The sequence below is a fragment of the Oreochromis aureus genome, linkage group 13, assembly GCF_013358895.1.
Source record: "Oreochromis aureus strain Israel breed Guangdong linkage group 13, ZZ_aureus, whole genome shotgun sequence".
NCBI classification, from domain to species: Eukaryota; Metazoa; Chordata; class Actinopteri; order Cichliformes; family Cichlidae; genus Oreochromis; species Oreochromis aureus.
Genome location: NC_052954.1, coordinates 814308 through 836528, shown reverse-complemented (window position 1 = coordinate 836528; position 22221 = coordinate 814308). Strand labels below are relative to the sequence as shown.

General features: G+C 41.6%; 2 protein-coding genes across 7 annotated transcripts in view; one reads left to right on the top strand and one right to left on the bottom strand.

The window, feature by feature from the left end:
* Positions 1-1912, top strand: part of shtn1 (shootin 1) — a 35032-nt gene extending 33120 nt beyond the window's left edge. For all 5 annotated transcript variants that reach the window (XM_039621519.1, XM_039621521.1, XM_039621520.1 and 2 more), the window contains one exon: positions 1614-1912. The gene's annotated coding sequence lies outside the window, so the exon portion shown is untranslated. The remainder of the gene's footprint in view (positions 1-1613) is intronic.
* A 12381-nt stretch (positions 1913-14293) lies between these two features.
* eno4 (enolase 4) overlaps positions 14294-22221 on the bottom strand; it is a 41689-nt gene continuing 33761 nt past the window's right edge. For both annotated transcript variants that reach the window (XM_031755028.2, XM_031755029.2), the window contains 2 exons: positions 15222-15339; positions 14294-14711 (listed from right to left, as the gene is read on the bottom strand). In XM_031755028.2, the coding sequence (XP_031610888.2) occupies positions 14587-14711; positions 15222-15339 (243 nt within the window). In that variant the 3' untranslated portion in view covers positions 14294-14586. The remainder of the gene's footprint in view (positions 14712-15221; positions 15340-22221) is intronic.

The following is a 22221-nucleotide window of genomic DNA, read 5'->3' as shown; positions in this document are numbered from 1 at the left end:
ATATTCCAACGTAGGAAGTGTTATGAACAGCTGATCGGATCGGCAAAGCCTTTTTTCTGGAATATTATGTTTTTGTTGCTGGAAGTGCTTTTTATGCAATTTTTGCAAAGCTATATGTGGGAGGAAACCGTGACCTAGGACAAGCTAATGGAATAAGATGTAAGTACAACTCCTCTGGTTTCATATGCAAAAAAAAATTATTGCGCTACCTTACCTGGTTCCAGTTCTACAGGGATTAAAAAAATAGTTAGGCAAAATGGAGCGTGCCTGCTCCGACCGGTTGTAAAGGGTTAATGATATATTTTATGTAATAATTTATAAAATTAGGGTTAGAAACGATAGAAGACAAATGGCACGATAGACACTTTTCTATCGTCCACACGATATATATCGTCATATCGCCCAGCACTAGACTGAAGTGTGGCTCCTCCGAGAACATCTCAGATTATCTCAGTCGACCAGAAATCAATCAGGCAGTCTGATTGTTACCAGATTTAATTCAGCATACCTATATTTTTTATCACACTGTCACAGGGCTGAGAGTCAGTGTGTGGTACATGTTAACAAAGTCTTTGTCAGGCTATGACAAACACAATCTCGTCAGCCATCGGTGGTAATCTACTGACACCTGTGGGCTAGTATATAATTCACAGAGGTCAGGAAAAAGTCGAGCATGTCAACAGAGTGTGCGTGCAGAGACGCTCCAGTGTTTCCCACAAGGACAAACTGGTGATGCAGACATGCTGTGGTGCACCTTCATGTTCATCATACTGTCCCCCCACACATACATCTACAGTCTCTCTGGCTGATCTGAGGCATTTCTGCATGTCTGCAGGCACCTGTGATTTTTAGCAGCTATGTAAGACTTCTTCATTCAGCTGCGGTCATCATGGAGACCTTCTGATCAAGAAGCATTCATCTTTGCCTTAACGTTACAGACAAAAGCAAGAGCACTACTGTTACTTAAAAACAGGTGCTTCATCCAGTTTAGCTTTCTGTTTCTTCCTGGGAACATTTTGGATCTACTTGACCACACTTATTGAATATCACCAAGCACTTTAATGCATAATCCTTACCACTGTGAACAGTAGAGAGGAATTTCAAGCTGATTTCATCTGTGCAGCTGAACTTCTCTGAGATGTCCAGTGTAGCTGTGATTACACAAGACTAACATTCAACCACTAAAACTATTTTTCTGTTCAGAAACTGTAGCTGTAATTTGGCATCTTAATAAAAGAAATATTAAAGTGCTTTCTTATCAGTATTTTGAAAATGAATGGCTAACTTTAATAATTCGTTTTTAGCATTAATAAAGCACTTGCACATTACTGTTAACTGTTGCATAAACCTTATATTTGATGAGCACTGTAGCACTCCAGGTATCTTTTTTTATATGATGAGAGCGTCGATCCTTTGTTTCTTATCTAAATGATCCCACTGTGTGGTCACGCTGGCCTCACCGACAGATTCTCAGCTGTCCTCCTTACCTGCTGTAGCCTGACAGAGGAGACACTGCTGATTGGTTTAATGTGTGTGTGTGTGTGTGTGTGTGTGTGTGTGTGTGTGTGTGTGTGTGTGTGTGTGTGTGTGTGTGTGTGTGTGTGTGTGTGCAGGTCAGTGTCCTCGTCTCTCCCCGCAGTGTGATGCCACCTGAGCTCAGGCCTCACCTGAGTATCCATGTGTACAGAGGATGCGAGTGACTGAAGACTAATATGGAGTGTTATTACCCAGCCTTTTGTTCTATTACATTAGTATACACTTAATAACCTCTGACTGTATTAATGAGAATACAGTCAGATGGATTCCTGGTGGGTTTCACCGTCAGAGGCAAAGTCAGACATGTTCCTGTTGCATCAGTAATTCCCACTGGACTGTTTGATTCCAGTAAAATAAAGGCATGTATCATACACCACCTGGGTGCAGTTCATTCAGCTCCTTTTGTAAAATACCACTTCATCGTTATGCACAGTGACACTACAGTCGCCTCACAGCCTCGAGCTTTTGCTTTTCTCTGAATTGTTCCATGTAGACCAGTGTTAAACTTGTAGCCTCCCAGTAAGCAATCACAGTGATAGATTTAGTTTTCAATGGTTCTCCTCACTCACTCAGACATATTTTATTTGGGGGAACAACTCCTGTTTTCTGTGTGCACCCTCACTCGACTTGTTGACCCTTAAGATCAGCTTATGGTCACTTCACTTCTTTAAAACACAATTCCAGGAATTTATTTGACATTATTTGAAGAGTGTGTTTGATGTCCAGTTTGTAAATTATGGCCTCCTTACAGTCATAAAGGAGGATACAGCAGATTACGCAGTCTGCAGTGTCTCTGATTCTCAGTCATTCAGTGTTTCACACGGTGGAGTGAAAATGCTCAGCGCGAGCCTCACAGTAACCAAAGTGTCATATCAGTGGATACAGCCATCGTTTACTTACAGTTTGCATTTTTGTGGGGGATTTAAAAAAAACAAAACAATCAACAACCTCATCACGGTTAAGGTTCGAACTTATTGAACATATTTAGGGATCAGTTTGAATGAAAGTGTTTTACAATCAGATAAAAATGTGTTCCAGTGTTTTTCATTTGGTCGTCACTAAGCAGCTCTTTAATGCTCTTGGGATTAATATTCACTGATTTCCCTTTAAACTTTATTTGATCTCTTATTGTACAAACTAGGGGTGCAACGGATCACGGTTTATCCGAAATCCGAACCGATCCCACTCCACGGTTCGGTACGCACGTGATCCGAAGATTCGAAAAAGAAAAAAAAGTATGTGTATGGTGCGCGTCGTCAGTCTGTCAAGCGGTAGCGCTAGCGGTCCAAGTAGCGGAGCAGAGGAGTTTGCGGCATTTAAGCAGCCCTTTGCTGCCCAGTCCGACCGGGCTAAAGCTAAAAGCTAATGGGGTGTTTAGCTGCAGACGGGAGGCCGTCGTCTGTTGTGCAAAACAAGGTTTAAACTGTGATGAACGTGCTTGAGCCACGCTATGATATCTCGTTGCGCGTCCACTTCAGTGACAAGATCCTTCCAAGCATGTATGAGCAGGAGAAGTTTAAAGTTATGGCTGAACTGTCCCAGGCATCTTCTGTTGCTCCAACTACAAATGGGTGGAGCTCCAGGGCAACGGAAAGCCACGTGACCGTGACCGCCCGTTATATCACAGCGGAGAGGTAGATACAAAGCCCTGCACTGCCCTATAGATTACATTAGATTAGAAGAAACTTTATTTATTTCTCGGGTGGGTTCCTCCGGGAAATTCAGTTTCCAGTAGCACAGCACCCACAGAAGTTGCAGAATGTGAGCAGAAATATACAATGTTTACACATATATAAATACAGAGTATACAAAAGGGATAAATAGAATAAATAGGAATAAGGATACAAGGGAACGGCACATTTCAAGTATTGTGAGTCTATTGCACCGTTGGATATTAACAAAAACTATTGCACAGTGAAAAGGCACTACAGCTTACTTGTTCCCCCTCCTCTGTCCCGTTTCCCCTCCAGCGAGGAGTTAAACAGTTTGATGGCGTGTGGGACAAAGGACTTGACTTTGGGAGAAGCAACCTGTCACTGAACAGACTGTTCTGGTTGTTTATGGCCATGTGCAGATGATGCAGAGGCTGCCCAGCATGGTCCATAATGTCCATATTGCACCTTAATTTGTTTTTATATAAGTGCGTGGAATGAGTCTTCAGTTGAATGTTTTTAATAGGCAAAAATACTTAAATAAGTAAACGCAGTAGTAGAATTTTTGTCTTTTTTTTTCTATTTTTGCTGATCCGAAAATTGATCCGATCCGTGACTTTAAAACTGTGATCCGATCCGAACCGTGAGATTTTTGATCCGTTGCACCCCTAGTACAAACCATGTATAAGATCACTTTTTTTTTTTAAAACCCACAAATAAGTTAATGTGTTATATCCTGGTTTATTTGAATACACGTTTTTGCTGTTAAAAAAGCAAAGTACCATTTTTTTTATTTGTCAGTGGGAAACATGGTTTATTTAAGCTTGTAGCGTTTTCACAGCCAGAGAGGCTCCAAAGAGCGTGAAACACAGGACGAGCCTGAGTCGTACCACCAGCCTCTGTTCTTAGTCCTGAGCTCCCGTTATGTTATGACGGCACGCAGCAGTTATTTTCTCCTCAACTCATTTAATTAAATGTTTTACAAAGTATCTGAATAGAATGTGTTGGACACGAGGTTTGCTTTGACGTGTTTGTTTCAGTCTCAGCTGTGCTGTACCTGCAGCCCCTCTGCAACGCCACCATTGTTTTTGACTGGCTGCAGAAACAATGGTGGTGTTTTTAATCTGCACACTGTTGTATTTTTTTTACAAGACGGAAACCATCGACCTTTTCACAGAGTCCAGAAATGCTGAACTTTTCCCCACTGGCTGCTTTGTACCAGCGTCTGAAATCTCCAGCAGGGCCAGGCACGGATTGATTTGACCACATGGCCGAGCCGCTTCGGTGTTTTGTTTTCCCCAACACCTGCCCACATTTCCCACACACTTTCTTCACTGAGAGAGTGAAACATGAGAGTTGTGAACTATGGCTGGTGTCCATCACCTATTGTGTGCTGCTGTTCATTAACGCTTTAGGCTTCATTTAACACTGAGGTGCAATTTCCAGCCCCTGACACAGTGTACAGGAAATGTCATTGTGGATCAAAGTCTGTGTTCTAACCAAGTTCATCAGCAGCACTGCTTCAAAGGCTTCCCTTCATTCTTTCATCAGTCTGCTGAAGCACATGTTGCAGAGGAAGTCCTGGTTAAGTTTATTTACCAGCACGTTGTTAGGAACAGGAAACAGTCTCTCAGCAGATTCGACAAACTAATCATTGGTGTAGACAGCTGACAAAGCAGCGTGAGGATGTGTGGGATTATCTAGTTGGAGGTTGTCAGTGTCAGTGTGCAGTTGACCTGCTTGAGCGAGAGTAAATGAAAAAAGAGATTTATGTCTCTACCTCCTCATATCTGTATCTAAAGAGGTTCTTCTAGTCGAGGCTGTGTGGGCGCAGCTGAATGCCGACATATAGTTTTGCATTCAAAGGAGGAGAGACGCTGGTGTCCCTTGGATGCACTGCCTCCCTCTTCTTTTCCTCAGCAGAAACAACATCAGCACTTTGGTTTCTTTCCTCTGCCTTAGCTCAAGCTGCTGGACTCGCTGATTCCGACTGATGGACGGAGCCGACATCGCAAACTAAGGCAAAACATGCAATTACCCAAGCCATGTGATGTCCTTTTCTTCCTTTGGTCTCTTCTCAGCACTGTGTTCCCTCAACATCACGCCGATACAAGCTAATGTTTTGTTGTTTCTGTGTTTTTGTTCCTTCAAGGAGCAGCAATTAGGGAGGTCCTGTTAGTGTGTGTGGGAAACACTTAATTTGACCTATTTTGATCATCATTTCATGCATTTTCAAAAATTGCCTGCTGGTGAGCTTCAGATGAGTGCTGCTGTGTGTCCAGCCCCGGTTTGTGTCTGCACATTTCATTGATTAGAGGCTGCCTTTACTCGCTGATAGGGATGGGTACCAGTGTCTGGTGCCATGATGGCACCGGTTCTGACATAAACGGTAGTAACCAGACCGAAAAGCAGCGCACATTTTGGTGCTTTATTTCGGTGCTTTTTTTTTCCTGAGCCAATTCTTGCCAATCATTTTACGTTTCCGAGGATAGTAGGCGGGGCCAGGTACGTACGTTCTTTTAGAGCAGAGCTACAGATTAAAAATGCCCAAGGCGAAGCGGTCAAAGTCTGGCTGTACTTCACAGCAAAACATGCAAACTCAGCAGCCTGCAACAAGTGCTTTAAGCTGATACTGTGATACTGTCAAAGGAGGTAACACCTCAAATCTGATGAAACACCTGGCGACACATAGCGGTTTTTTTTTAAAGCCGAGAAATCCGCCGTGTTTGATAGCTTGCTGCGAGACCTCACACCGAGCACATCTACTGCGGGTGTGGTGCCTGTTATTGGACCCGGAGTTAGCAACATCCCCCAAAAACCCGAAGAGTAGAGTCCTGGCCCCTAGCCCTGTCAGCGTAGCAGAAATGATGAGGATGATGATGGCAGCAGCAGCCGTTCTCCTCTGCGTGAGTAGCTTCATGTTGTTCGTGTGTAATTTACGTTGAGTAGGCTAACCACATTATTACATTGATGCATGTAAGGTGAACTAGCAAACACCGTCGTAGTTACATAGTAAGTGTCTTCTTGTTTGATGGCAGATGCTCCCTTCACCCTGGCCAAAAAGGCTAAAATGACCAAAGAAAAAGTGGAAAACAGTTAAACATGAGAGGTTTTTGGACACAGTTTGTGTTTTTTCCATTTTTTAAGCACCGCTTCCAGCCAAGAGTGAGACCATATATGCCCTATAGCTGCAGAAAAGGCTAACATTGTTATCTTTTTCCAAAAAAAACAGCTGAACATGAGAGGTTTTTGGACAAAGTTTGTGTTCTCCATTCTTTAAGCACCGGTTTGAGCACCGTTTAAGCACCGGCACCGTTTCAAAAGTACCGGTTTGGCACCGGTATCGGATAAAACCTAAACGATACCCATCCCTACTCGCTTACATTTACAGCAACACTGGGTGTGAGCTGCCAAACAAATCACAACAGGAAGAACTTTCTTTTCGTTTCATTCTTCTTTCTTTTCACACTCTTAATATGTTTGTTTAAAATGCATGTCATTTAAATACTAAATGCAAAATACATCTGTGAAGTAGTCAGACTCGAATGTCAAGGAAGGTGGTAGGGAAGCAGACTACGCAGACATTTCCGGTTTCCAGAGGTGAGCAATTTATTTACAGCGAACTCCATTTAATGTGTGTCAAAGAATTGTTTCAGCAGGCAAAGAAAGACAACTCAAACATGTATATACATGGGTGATCTCAGTGGAGACTCACACTGAGACATCAGTTCTCTCTTTATTTATACCCTGCTCCTTCCTAAAATATGTCATGGCGGCGCCCCTTGTGTGTAAAACAACTCCTTACAAGGTGATAAGCATGAAACATATGTTCAAACTGTTAAAAATAGTAACCGGTCAAGCTTATCTCAGCAAACTCAGCAAGGGTGGAGGCACCTGTGGTATTCTCTCATGCAAGCTTTGTCATGAAACACAGTGAAATAGGAGATTTAAATGAAGCTAAACAACTACGGGTTTTTTAACTACAATAGAGCAGAATACAATCAAAAAATCCTATAACAATGTGTAACTTAACAAAACTTCTCCCCAAAGTAACTCAATTAACAAAACAGTACATGCAACACAGCTCACCTCTCCTCCCTCATCTGAGTCTGGCAGAGACTGGCTTTAAATAGGGCCATCAATTTCCCTTCAATTAGCCCAGCCAGTACCACTCACTTGAGCTGAGGGATCTAAAACTCTACACAGATGATTAAAAAAGACACAAAACCCCCTCGCACTTCTAACTAGCACATTTACACAACTAAATGGCGGTATTAATGAAAAGAAAAGATTCAACAAATCCCTTCAGACCTTGACACAAACAAAAGGAAGCATTTCTATGGACAAAGAAACCCCTCCACTTGGTTCGACCTGCTGATGTCATGTGTGACATCAGCAGGACTTTAAAATGAGGAAATGCTAGGCGGGCGTTTCCCCACACCTGAAGTAAGTATAAACAAATGACTTAATCTGTAACACAATAAAATATAAAGAAACATGTAACTGAGTATTTGCCTAAATTTGGAGAATGTTTGATTTGCCGGCAACAGAATGCTTACACAAACAAACCCGGGATAGTGAGTGAAGCAATGTTATTTGACAAACAGCAAATCATAGCAAATAAACAGAAACCGAATAATGTGCAAATAAAGGTCAACACATATGGGACAAATGGAGAGCATTGCATCTGCTCATCCACTTTGTCACAACATCCTTATTTAACCCTTTGAAACCTGAAGCATGAAATAACTGCCAGGAATCTTTAATTTTATGATAATGGAGTGTTTGTTGTACCTTTATACAAAAATATATCAAATTTCAATCTGCATATATATGATTTTTAATTTGTAACACATTTGCTACATACGCCACATTTTTGTAATTTAGTCATTAAAAATGTGTCATGCAATTTATATCATTTTTTGAGGATAAAGAAAAGTCACGCCGATGATGTAGAAGTCTCAAAAACACACAAAAACACATGTATCACATACAATACGCTGGGCTTTAAAGGGTTAATTCGAGTCCATTGTGAGTTCTTTTTACTTTTGCCCAGATATTTAAAACATGCTTGCTTTTGTTAGTTATTTGTACATTTTTTTTTACTATAGAACATTTGTACAATTCCAGACACATTAGTGTTAGTGTTAACCTTCAGATCGTTTAGTCTAAGGAGGTTGGAAAGAACGCAGCTGGACTTCTTTAAGTTTCTTGCAGACGTTTCACTTCTCATTGGAGAAGCTTTTTAATTTCTAGAACCAAATGGTGGACAGTCCCAGGTACTTAAACCCAGATGGGCAAAGTGTGTTGCTCATGCTTCCAAGGACACCTGAATAATATAAATACATATAAATACATGAAAAACCAATTAAACTGAGCCATGCAAGACTATAGTGAGGCAGTTCAGTGTTCCAACATCAGGTTAGGAGGGATATATATTCATCCACACACTCTAAGAACAACTGGTATATTAAAAGCATTGAATGCAAGAGCAGCTGAACTGATAAAGAATATCGTGGCTTAGCTGGAAACCTGTACTCTCATTCTACTGAATGCAGTATTACAGACAATCCCTACTGTGGCCATCACTGAAACCCAAAGATCGAGGCAGCACAGAGGAAAGTTAGAACAACAAAAAGGTGTGATGAAGAAAATAGTCCCTAGGAGGCACAACAACTGTTCACATCTGAGGCCTTAGAAGCTGTCATGACTCACAGACTTGGCTAACTGCTAGAAGAGGTATACCAGAGACACAGAACATAAAAGAATAAACCAGACGTTCTCCACTGAACCATCCAAGGTGGACTCTCTGTGGCACCGTCCATCAGTCAGCATCAGCGAGTCCAGCAGCGTGTCCAGATGGCAGAGCCCCACTGAGGCTGGAGACTTTTCTACTGGAAGAGTAGAAAAGTGACTAGTGGAGCTAAGAGCAGATCACAGCAACCTCCCTAAACAGGAACCAGTAGCCATGACAGTGTCAAACATCCAATAAAGAGTCTCAAGCATGAAGAGTTGGACAGCACCAGGCCCTGATGTGTTTCACACCTACTGGCTAAAGAAGCTAACTGCACCCCATGAGCATCTGCAAGCAAAGCAGTTCTCACTCAGTGGTACCGTTAGCTAACAGTTAATAAGCTAGCACTTAATAAGCTAATGCAGCAACTTCACTGAGTCCACTGCTGTAGCTGAACTTAGTGAGCACTCATCTCTGTGCTTGTCCTGCTAGACCTCAGTGCAGCGTTCGATACTGTTGACCATAATATCCTATTAGAGCGATTAGAACATGCTGTAGGTATTACAGGTACTGCACTGCAGTGGTTTGTATCATATCTATCTAATAGACTCCAATTTGTACATGTAAATGGAGAGTCCTCTTCACCCACTAAGATCAATTATGGAGTTCCACAGGGTTCAGTGCTAGGACCAATTCTGTTTACGTTATACATACTTCCCTTAGGCAGCATCATTAGAAGACATAGCATACATTTTCACTGCTATGCAGATGACACCCAGCTATATCTGTCCATGAAGCCAGGTAACACACACCAATTAGTTAAACTGCAGGAATGTCTTAAAGACATAAAGACCTGGATGGCCGCTAACTTTCTTTTCTAAGCCAATGATACATCAGTTGCCACACTCTATACCAAAGACATCAGAATGTCCTTCAGACTGAAGAAAATGTAGTGAGATGATAAAAAAAAAAAGGGAAGGAAGGTAGTCACAACTGAGGAGATCCAGAGATCATGGAAGTATAAGAACAGGCACTAAGCACCAAGCATACAAAGGCTCACAGTCTGCACATTCACTATGTGTTTGTGCAACACTCTGCATTTAATCATTAGTTGTTATTGATCTCTGGCCCTCTTCGTCTTTGACCTGTCTTCCTTTCCTCACCCTCAACCAGTTGCAGCCAATGACTGCTCTTCCCTGAGCCTGGTTCTGCCAGAGGTTTCTTCCTGTTAAAAGGGAGTTTTTCCTTCCTTCCTTCCTTTCCTTTCCTTCCCGCCAAAGTGCTTGCTCATAGGGGGTCATATGATTGTTGGGGTTTTCTCTGTATTATTATTATTTTCTAATTTCACTTTTATTTATACAGGTAAATCTCAATGAGAAACAAGGTCTCATTTTCAAGAGCGTCCTGTTTTAAAAAACCATACAAAACTACAGCATGTTAAAACTAGAGATGGACCGATCCGATATTACGTATCGGTATCGGTCCGATACTGACCTAAATTACTGGATCAGATATCGGAGGGAAATAAAAAAATATAATCCGATCCATTAAATATCAAAAAATCACCTCACAAAACTTGCGACACGGCGTAACTCGGCTCATAACCGTAGCACGTCGGAGCAGTGTGCGTCACGTGATTGAGCGGCTGCGTGTATTTGTAGCCTCGCTACCAAACCAGCATTTCATCTCCGAGGAAGTTATCCCAGAGAGAAGTAAAGCAAGTGTGTAAGTTCATCTCTGAATGTTTGTAAAGCGTTCCCATGTTAAGCTTAACAACCGATATATGGAGCGACTGCCTCTCTCTCTCTCTCCTGCTGCTACTTCAATCGTGAAACTGCTTAACGATCAGCTGATCGGCTTTTCTGTCGCGAGTCCGTCTCTCTTCTTTGTTTTTGGCCCACTTTGCACCAGAAAGAGGAAACCAGCGGCTGAACAACAGCAGCACGTTTAAGCTTGATAAGCTGTTGTTAGAATGTATTTAATATTACTTTCTACACCAGGATCCTTTTCTACGTAGCTGACGGCTGGTAACTGTGCAGGGGCGGATCTAGCAAAGTGTAGCCAGGGGGACCGACAGGGCATGAACAGGGAAAAGGGGGCACAAAGACATACTTTTCTTTCTTATTCTCATTTAAAATATCTCGCTTTTAATAAATAATTATCTGAATCTTACACCCAAAGTTTTAATCTGATGTAAAATGTATAGAAGTCCATTACTGTATATAGTAACTGTTAAGTCTAATATACCCTAGTAAGCTATAGTACTTTTTCCTTTGGGAAGGTACCATCTGTGAATTCTGCAGTTCCGTGCATTTTTTTCACCCTGCATCAAATTAAAGTTGATTACATCGATTAAGCATCATGAGGTGGAGGGTGGGGGGTGGTTCCCTATTTCTTTTTTTGCTGGGAGTTTGTGTGACAGGTTGAAGGACTACTGCATATAAAACTGTTCACTTAATACTAATTCATATCAGTTGATATAAGGACAAAAATAATGCAAATATGGCAAGAAAATGGTTAAGAGTTTATTATTTTTCATGTTATATTAATGGCTTTCATGTTACTTAAGAGAACTGCAATCTATACATCAGTGATCGGCTAGTAAGCCTTTTCTGGGATCGATTAGTAGTGTCTCTATTCTCCACTAGGGGGCTTTCGCGCGTTCTCCTCACTGCAATAAACGCTGCATGAGAGACGCAAGTCAAAATCACTCTCGTGATTCTTTTCCCCCTGTTTTCAGGGGTGTAACATTTGCAACCCTATTAGTTAGGTTGCTTAATATTTCTTTTAAGTACTCTTTAAAATACCAGAATAGGGAGGATGGAGCAGGTTTAAGTTTATTAGATTGATCAGTGTTGCTGAACTATGAAATATTTTGGGTGCAGTGTATTTTTTACATACAGGTATAACAGAATAGTTTTAGTGTTGTTGTTTATTTAAACTCGAGTATGAACTTATACAAAATGCAGCAAGATATTAAAAAAACAGTTTTATTGATTAAAAAACACTATATCGGATTCATATCGGTATCGGCAGATATCCAAATTTATGATATCGGTATCGGCATCGGACATAAAAAAGTGGTATCGTGCCATCTCTAGTTAAAACACACTATAGTCATTACAATTCATATAACCAATTAAAATAAACGTAACAATAAAAGATTAAGAGAAGAAACAGCCATCCGATGCTCCATTGTCCTTAGAATTTGATTGAAACCCTTCAGTCCTGTTGTGCTGTTGTAATTTGTTCCAAGCAGAGATGGGCAGTAACATATAATTTGATTACTTTTTTCAAGTAACAAGTAAAGTAAGGGATTACTATTGCAAAAAAGTAATTGGATTACACCCGCCCCACTCCTGCTGAACAGGTGACAATAGATTTAAGAACTGCTGGGTCTTTATTTTTTACCGTTTCACTTGCATCTATCAAAAACCTATTTGATTTTATATGCTGGAATATGCAGAAAATAGGTTTAAATGTTATACACATTTCTTCCAGTCATAGACTGTTGCATATAATTTAATTTTTGCTGGATGCATAAAATTAAAAGATTAAAACTCATAAAACAATTTTAAAAAAGAGACTTTTTCATTTGATTACAATTCATATGATTGGCTGAAAGGTCTGTTGCTTTATTACACATTCAGGTTTTGTATCATGTTTTTTAAAAGTAACTAAGTAATGGAGTAACTAATTACCATTGAAAATAAGTAATCAGTAAAGTAATGGGATTACTTTCTTGGAGATGTAATCAGTAATTAGTTACTAATTACTATTTTCAAGTAACTTGACCAACACTGGTTCCAGGTATAAGGAGCACTGTCTTGTTCTGTTCTTGGGAAAAAGGGTCATTGTACAGTCTTTACCTTACAACATAACTGTTATTGTGATTCGGCGCTATTTAAATAAAACTGTACTGAAACTATCCAGGACACAGCAGCAGATGAGAAGCTGGGATGGTGTACAAGAACATCTGTGCTGCATGTGGAGTAGAAGCCTCTGATTCTTGTTGAGAACGACACAGCTGAGGTCCTGTGGGAATTCAGTGGTGGTTAGTGGTGGTTTCCAAAGACAGATGTGGCCATCCCAGTGGACAGCCACATCAGGAGCATGCATACTTTCTTTCCCAATTCTCGTTACTAGTGTTTTGCTTTTAAATCACAAAAGCTCTGTAGTACTGTACAAGAGATGAATGGGACGACAGTGCAGTGTCTTCAAAACTCATCTTAGGATTCACTGTTTAAAGGTTTTCTTCACCGATAAAGTGATCCAGAGTCAGGTGTCAGTATTAAAGCTTATCCCTTTCCTTGTCTTCTTCCTCACCTGTCCTGTCTTTGTCTTTTTCTACCTCTGAGTGAACCGAACCAAACAATAGCCCACTTTAACCCCTGACTGTGGCACCATAAATTGTGCATGAATTATAACCCCTGGTGATCGGTACTATGTTCAATGATAAAGTGATGTGACAGACACATTGATGCAGCTTTATGTGTCCGGTCCATACAGCTCCTCCACCTTTGCAGGAGCTACACCTCTGGGTCTTTCCTCTTCTGTTGTTACACACAGACACAGTCACTTCCTCCACAGGATGGGAGCCATCAGCGGAGCCGACAAAGGTGCTGCCCAGTTTCGAAGCTCATGTCCCATGCTGACAAGGGGCAGGCAGTGTTTGATAACGCCGTCAGCGCTCTGTACTTGTATATGTCTGTTTATCAGCCTTTTCTTTACCCAGCTCTTTTAAAGCTTCCACAGGCACAGCAAACACGATGACTCAACAACTGTCACACTCTTAAATCAGATTGCTAACAAAATGTGTCACCGTCAGCTGTGACATTAAAAGGTTTCACTGTGGTCTCGTCTTTTAGTTCTTTAAAATTAAGACTGCGATAAATGAACCTCTTTTCAGAGCTGTGAAATTAATTCCATTAATTCGATTTTCAGTTAAATCTTTTACTGCCTGGAAGATATTCTGGATCGATGCACATACAAACCTGCAGAAATGGAAGACAGCAGGAAAACATGCTTTTGGGCCACGCGTGATCATTTTCTCATTTATTTGCTGATAAATGCAAACACTGAATACACACTGACACTGAATCAAAATCTAATTTCATCCCATTCACAAGATTTTCAGAAAACTTGACCTCTGACCTTGAGGTTGAGGTCACTGAGACACAAACCTGTCTGAGATTTTTAGTACATAAACCTGACACTGATGACAACACACCATCATTCTTTTACTGCTGAGGAGTAAAAATACAAACGTTTCCTTCAAACACCATCCAGCAGATTTAGCAAAGATATAAAAGCAAATCTTCCATGTGGAACTTATTTGGGGACTTGAACTGACATGAACTTCTGTCCCTTAAAATCGTTCTGGTTTTTATTTCAAATTAAAATGACAACATTGTACATAGCACTGTGTGTGATTTCCTCCCAGTCTGAAACTCAAAATGTTAATATATTTGATAAGAACTCATATTTCAAACTGTTAGAGACACTTTTCTCAGAGCTGTAAACGTAGCAGAATGGCGCTGACACACTGGTGACCCAGGATCGATCCACAACGGTTATAATCACCTCAGCAGATTATTACAGGTGGTGTTAATTGCAAAACTGAATTGTGAAAGGTAAATATATTATATTATCATGAAGACACCTTCAAAAATCTGTCTGAATCAGATGTGAGCTGTGTTCCTCCAATCCAGACCTTGCTCCCTCTGTGGTGCCTGAATGCGTATGTGGGCTGTCAGGGAACAGTGGAGGAGGGTGCTTCTCCTTAAAGACTGGATGAGACAAAATTAAATAAAGTGAATGTACAAAAGCTGGAGCGTAGACACCTACGACAACTGGATGGAAATAGCATTTGTACTGCTGCAGCTGAGGAACGTTAACCCTTTCACTTTGTGTAGAATGAACACAAACATTAAACACAGATAAACATGCTGAATAATGTCGGCTTATGGCAGCTGATTACACAGACATGTACTCATCTCTCATTAACCCTCTGCTGCCCCTGCCTGCTTTTTCTGAAATGATGGATGGGAAAGTATTTGTCCTTGTGTGTAATTAGGTGGCCAATTAACAGATCCAAGGTAGGGGGTTTTCACTCTTCCACTCACACTCACACACACACACACCGTGTCCTTTCATATCCAGCAGTAAGAGAGAGACGTATTCCCAAACACAGACACTACTACTACCGTTCTCTCTCTCTGGCTTTGTCTGGCCTTGTTTCTCTGTCCAGCCAAAAAAAAAATCACAAGGAAGGCTGATTTAAAGAAAAAAAAACCTACCAAGGATTCCCTGTTGGGCCAGTTCTTCTTCTATAGAAATCAGCCGGTTGTATTTAGTCATCCTCTCAGCCCCACTTAGACCTCCCAGTTTGACATAGTGTAGGCCCAGACCCACAGCCTGAACGAGAAGAAAAGCACAGTCTGAGACACAAACAGCAATATTTAATCTATTTACACTGCTTGTTAATCAAAATAGATGAACAGCTCCACAGCAAATGGATGGATAGTCAGGGTTATTAGTGGCCCTTGTACAGGTCCAGTTTTTTATTACTTGATATTTGATCTCCTTATCTTAATAAACAATCCTCCTTGCAATTGTTATCTGAGATACTACTCATTTCCATGAGTCTGCTTAAAATGGAGTTCAGAACAGCATCATACAATAGATACAATAAAATGCAGTTTGTGGTCCAATGGCAGTCTCTGGTCACTTTTTGTGCAGCCAACAATTCTCTTATCTACTTTTTGTCATACTGTAATATAACAATTCTGAGCTTAACCAAAGGAATTAACTGAACATCGAAAAACTCTTTTGTTCTCGTCATCATAGCAAACTGCATCTTGCTAACATTCTCAAATACATCTGATGTTAATAATAAATGGTAACATGGCTACCTATATCCATTACTCTGAAATTAACACAACAATAACCTTTTTATTTTGTTATGATTAATCACTATTAGTCATCTAAACTTTGAAATAGACAACATTACATGAATGCAAACACATAAATAGACTAAAACAAAGACAAAAAGGTAACAAGAAGCACCCAAAGAGCACAAACCTCTGCCAAGGCAACTCACGCTCCAGGGAGTATTTACAAAGCCCAGACTTTTATTGTTTCACCTTTTTTTTCTTGACAATACACGCCACACTTGTAAGAATGATAGTTTCTAAATTATTTCTAAATTAAGCTTTGTTTCAACTTTAGACTGATAAATATGTAGCTGACTTTGAAGACCTTGGTGGACATAAGTCAAATATCAACTGATAACTGATGTAGTGTTTTTCAGTGGGAGAAACGTTTTGCCACTCATCCAGGTGACTTGTTCAGTCTCAGCTGACTGCAAGACTGAAGAAGTCACTTGGATGAGTGACAAAACAGGATCTTAGCTCGGTCATTCTCCACCATCCTGGGGGCATCTCCCAGTTTGACCTCAGGACTTCCAGGTTATACTCGGCACAGATGTTCTTGTACACTATGCCGGCCACTTGGTTATGGCGTTCCATATATGTCCTGCCTGCTAGCATCTTCCACCCTGCTGTTATGTGCTGGATTGTCTCAGGGGCATCTTTGCACAGCCTGCACCTGGGGTCTTGCCTGGTGTGATAGACCCCAGCCTCTATGGATCTTTTGCTCAGAGCTTGTTCCTGTGCTGCCATGATTAGTGCCTCTCTGCTGCCTTTTAATCCAGCTTTGTCCAGCCACTGGCAGGATTTCTGGATGTCAGCCACCTCTTCTATCTGCCAGTGGTACACACCGTGCAGGGGCCTGTCCTTCCATGATTGGTTCTTCTCCTTGCTCTTCTTCTTTCTCGGGTTCTTGCTGCCTGAGGTATTCTCTAAGCTCGCGGTCGGTTGTGGCCATCTTCCTGATGTACTCATGGATGTTCATTGTCTCATCCTGGACTGTGGTACTAACACTCACCGGTTCCCGGCCTCCATCATTTCGCTTAGCGTACACTCTCAGGGTGCTGGATTTGTCTTGAGGTCAGTGGCTTCTATCTCCTCCTTTTGCCAGCTTATTATCCCAGCTAGGTATCTGATCTTTGTATCTGATAGGGGGGGGGATAGATCTTGATAGCCTGGATCTTGTTCTTACCATTCAGCTGACTCCTCAGGACTTGCATGACCCTCTGCAGGTATTTGGTGATTGCAGCTTTCCTAGCGGCACCTTCATGGTTTCCATTCGCCTGCGGGATTCCCAGGTACTTATTATTGCCCTCAATGTCTGCAATTTTGCCTTCTGGAAGTGCGATCCGCTCAGTTCTGACTACCTTCCCTCTCTTCGTTACATCCGACTACACTTCTCCAGTCCGAATGACATTCCTATGTCACTGCTGTAGATCCTGGTGGTGTGGATCAGTAAATCGATGTCCCATGCACTCTTGGCATACAGCTTTATATCATCCCGCATGTTGTTCGCCACATCCCCATTGAATTCCTGATGAAGGCTTTTAGGGTCCTGTTGATCTTGTACAATTTTAGGCATTCCAGGATCCACCTGTGGGGCACCAAGTGATAGGCCTTCTTGTAATCAAGCCAGGCAGTGCACAGGTTGGTCAGTCTGGTCATCCAGTCTCGGGCGACTGCTCTGTCTACCAGCAGCTGGTGTTTTGCTCCTCTGGTATTCCTGCCAATTCCTTTCTGTGCCCTGCCCATGTATTGACCCATGTGCCTATTCATCTTAGCCGCTATGATGGCTGACAGGGGCTTCTGGTACTGAGGCAGGTTATTGGCCGGTAGTTGTACGGGACTGGTCCCTTCTGGGGTCCTTGGGGATCAGGACTGTCCGGCCTTCAGTTAGGCATTCTGGGTGTGTCTTGTAGAGTTGGATGTCTCGAGACCGGTCTTTGGTCTTGGTCTTGTCTTGGTCTCAACGGACTTTGGTCTTGGTCTTGTCTTGGTCTAGGATCCCTCGGTCTTGTCTTGGTCTCGCGGTCTTGGTCTTGCTGTCTCAGATCAACATAGTGGTCGGGAGATTTGGAGTCAACAGTATCCATGACACACAACGTAACATTCGATAATGTGTCATGCGCAAAAGCATCAGCTCTAAGAGCCGTGCTTAGAGAGTGCTTTGTAGTGAATCAGATGAGTCGACTCCCATTGAGTGAGAGCCGGCTCCTCACTTAATTTCCTTTCACTGCTCAGCTCTCACACAGTGGGACACAGTGGCTCAGCTATGCTCAAATCCCTCCATATTGTGGCATATTATTATTTCGCCTTTCACGCCCTTCAAATACAACAAAATGCAACCTGTTAGATTGAGCAGTAAGCCAGGTCAGTAAGTTACAGAAATGTCAGCGACTTTGTCTGTCATAAAGTTTGCGTTCACAGAACACAAAGAGTTTTCGGTAAATGCAAAAAAGAAGCATTCGGCAAAATGCAGATTTTGCAAAGTCTCCTTGACCGAGACAGCCGGGACTACCTCAACCTTCACCAGGCACCTGCAGCGCAAACACCCTCAAAGGTAAGCTAGCCAGTAGCCATCTATCCATCTTCAAACTCTTCTACTTACTTTTCCAACCTCAGATGACCAGGTCATGTTTATGTAATATTGTATGTATAATGTGTTCTTTGCGCGATATAAACTATTTAGGGACAGATTTTTTGCAACTGTCTCTGCAGACTTAACTTTTCTTGTAAAGATTGTAACTAACATTACATGCTAAGTACAGGTAGCTAGCTCTAGCAGTGGCTATCAGCTACTTAAACAGTTTTCACTAACTTTAGGTATTTTGGCGAATTCATTGAGCAGAAATATATCGAAACCGTTTCAGTGAGCACTTTAAGGGCTGGTATGGTGTGGTTTGTTATCAACTTTAATGGGCATATTTATGTGGTTGCTGACTCGTAAGGAAGGATGGGCGTTTCAAGAGTGTCCCTATATCATTGCTAGGCTAACAGCGGCATTCTCAGTTATTTTGTATTTGTGTAACTTCAGACTTTACTGAGTAGTTCATTTCTTGTCAATACAGCTGTGTCTGATAGCTGACTGGGATGAGGAGACTTAATGCAATATGCAAAGTTAATACACAGACATTTTATCTTTTGTAGATTCCATTCAACTGTTTTTCTGTTCTTGTTATTTAAGGTCTTGCAACCCTGAACACTCCAGTATTTTCATTATTACTAGTTGTGCCTAATGATCTATAAATGTGTCACACTGGATTGGATTAGGTTATTTTGTATGCAAAGACCTGCCCTCATTGATAGGTTTAAAATTACTGTGCTTGTAAGATACAGTAGTTTGTTGTGGTTGAATAGAAACAGATGTCTTACAGATTCCTATTTCCCTGTTTTGTAGGTACTTGGAGTACAAAGCAGGATCTGCAACATCAGTGATAGCGGTCAATCCCACACAGCCTCAAATATCATTGTTTGCTCCAAGCATCCACTTATTTTCCCCAAATTCACCCAGGCAACAGGCTATCACCCAGTCCATCCTCCAGGACCTTATAGTTGGATGCTCTCTCCCCCTGTCTATCGTTGAGAATCCACATTTTAGACACTTCCTGAATGTCCTGGATAGCAAATACACTCCTGTGTCTAGGACCACCTTGACAGAGAAGCTGATATCTCACCTTGTCACTAAAGTGAAGGGTGACATAATCAAAGCCCTGGAAATCCAGCCAAATGTAGCAATAACAACAGACCTCTGGTCTGACTGGAGGCTTCAGTCTTTCCTGGGAGTTACCGCTCATGTTGCCTGCAAGAACAAGGACTCTTACAGTTTACAATCATTTTTGCTTGACTGTAGGCGTTTCACAGGGAAGCACTGTGGCGAACGAATCGCCTCAGCATTTGACAACATAGTTGAGGAGTATGGTATTGGGCATAAAACAAGCTACATTCTGATGAATAATGCATCCAATATGAAGCGAGCCTTTAAAGTCAGGATGCCAGAAGTAGAGCACCCTGAAGGTGACAGCAGTGATGACCTCGATGATGAAACAATGTGGGAAGATCAGAAGATTCTGATCCGTGGTCAACCGGTGAACGTCTTTCTTGCTTTGCCCACTCGCTGCAACTCGTAATCAATGATGGGATGAAAGAGGTAAAGGCAATAGACTCTGTGCACCTTATCATATGCTACTTCCGGTGGGGAAACTCCTGTAGGGCGCTTCGTTTCCGGTGTGATATTCGCTCCTTGTTTATTGCCGGTTTTTCCAAAACAAGTCAACCAAATGGATGAATCAAGTGGCGATTTACATTTCTTGAGATGTCTTGGGCATTTACGGAATATATATGTAGATGCTGTTCATAGACCTGTCGATATTTTTCCCCCGCGCCTCAGAGAAAAACAGAGAAATGATTCGATTCAAATTCTATATTTCTCAGTATTTGTAAACAGCAGTCCCTCGTTTATCGCGGGTGTGTTCTAAAAATAACCAGCGATACGTGAAATCAAGTAGCCAATTTTATTTTTTGACGATTGTTGGGATTTAAATATATATATTCTTAATGCTTATTTGCTGATTATATTGTTTTATGTATTTTAATGAGAGGGCCAACTTTGAGTGTAAACTAGGTCAGAGGGTGACAGGTCGCCCTGGCAACAGACTTTAGAAAGGGGAAGTTTAGTGCAGAGCTGCACAGGAAGTAAGACACAAAGAAAGAGGAACTGGTATTATATAAGGAGTTGTTTTGATCGAAACTATATGTGACGTAGCAGAACTATATATACACATGCAGCTTGTAATGCTCTCAGAACTGTGAATGCGTGCTTGTGCTGCAGTTCTCCATTTCCGGAAATGTAAAATAAAGATCATTTTTTGAGCTTTGACCACCCTGGGCCTAGTCTTTCTTTGCCGCCAAAAGAATGAAAAGAACTAAATTTAATAATTGGTGCCGAAACCCGGGATTCTTTTGCGGCTGAGAGGACAAATTCGGCGCTTAAGGTTGGATCTGATATGAGGTGGACAGGACAACGGTCTAAAAAGATTTAAAGGTAGGCACAAGCCTGTTCAAAGAAAATGCAAATTTGTGCACATTGGATGAATTCTAAATTATCTGTGCGCCGAGTGGAAGATCTAACCGTTAAATTGGCTCAGGAGTGGTGAAATTAAAGTAAATTATAAAATCTGTTAAGTAGATTTCGGGTGACATGTCCATGGTAATTTTGAGTGAAGTAAAGTAAAGTCTGGGAATATTTGATGAAAGCTTATGTTGTTAATGATGGGGTGAAGTTTAAAGTTGATGTGTTGAATATAATCTTTTCAGCCAAGTGAAAAGAGATTAGAGAGTAGGTAATTGGACATTGGTTTCAGGGTTGGAGTCCCTTTTGGTCAGAAGGCTGGGCCTGGACATCAGTAAACTGGGTGTTAGAGTCCCCAGTGATGTTTTAAAAGTTATTTAAATTAATCTAGGACGGGGGTGGGACCCCTAGGAGTGCACACAAGTTCAGAGGTGAGAACCTCCCCCTTCGCTCCGGACCCGGGGCAAGGTCCTGCGGCGTCAGGGTATCTCAGTTGACCACACTGCCAAGACTTGGGACCTTGGTTAATGGTCAGTGGTCAGGGACCACTTTAGTGCGCTGTTTGGTTGAAGAAGCGGGGCTTCAGGCGTGACCACTTCAACGTGGACTGACCGGTAAAGCTTTAAGTAAAGCTTCAGGCAGCAGTTAAATACTGGACGCTAGTTAAGTGGAGTTTTTGGTCAAGCTGCGGGGAGCGCTTTTAAATTAACATAGGACTTAGAAATCTGGCCCCTTTGTCCCAGACAGAGAAGGGTGAATCGATCAGCAAGGTGGGCGAACCTGGGCTTAGAGGCTTTTAAATGAGTCACAACAGTAGGATGACTAGCACTACAGGAAGATGATGTGAAATTGTGATATGGAAATGAAAATAATTTATCTTGGCAGTCGGTGTCTTTATAAATGTGTGACTGTATAGATGAAGTGTAAAATTGTTATTTGAATGAATGATCAAAGGTGCACATTGTTTTGAAACTGTGAGAGAAAAGGGTGTGACGTGTGTGTGTGTGTGAGGCGATTTTCTTTTAAGGAAGCTCAGGGAAGTGTGCAAAAATGCTGATGAAAGTATGGTGTGGATTGTGCTACAAAGCTGAGCTGAAAGAATGGTGATCTGTGTGGAAAAACTGAATTGTGCTGAGGATTTGTGCCAAAAGAACAATGTTAAGTACGCTGAAGATTTTGATGTGAATGCTTGCAAATGCAAAGAGTATATTTGTGTGCGTGTGTGTATACTGAGGGTGCATTCTTTTTATATGAAAACTTCGCACAGTTACATAGGGTCTATAGACTGTAAATATAAAATAA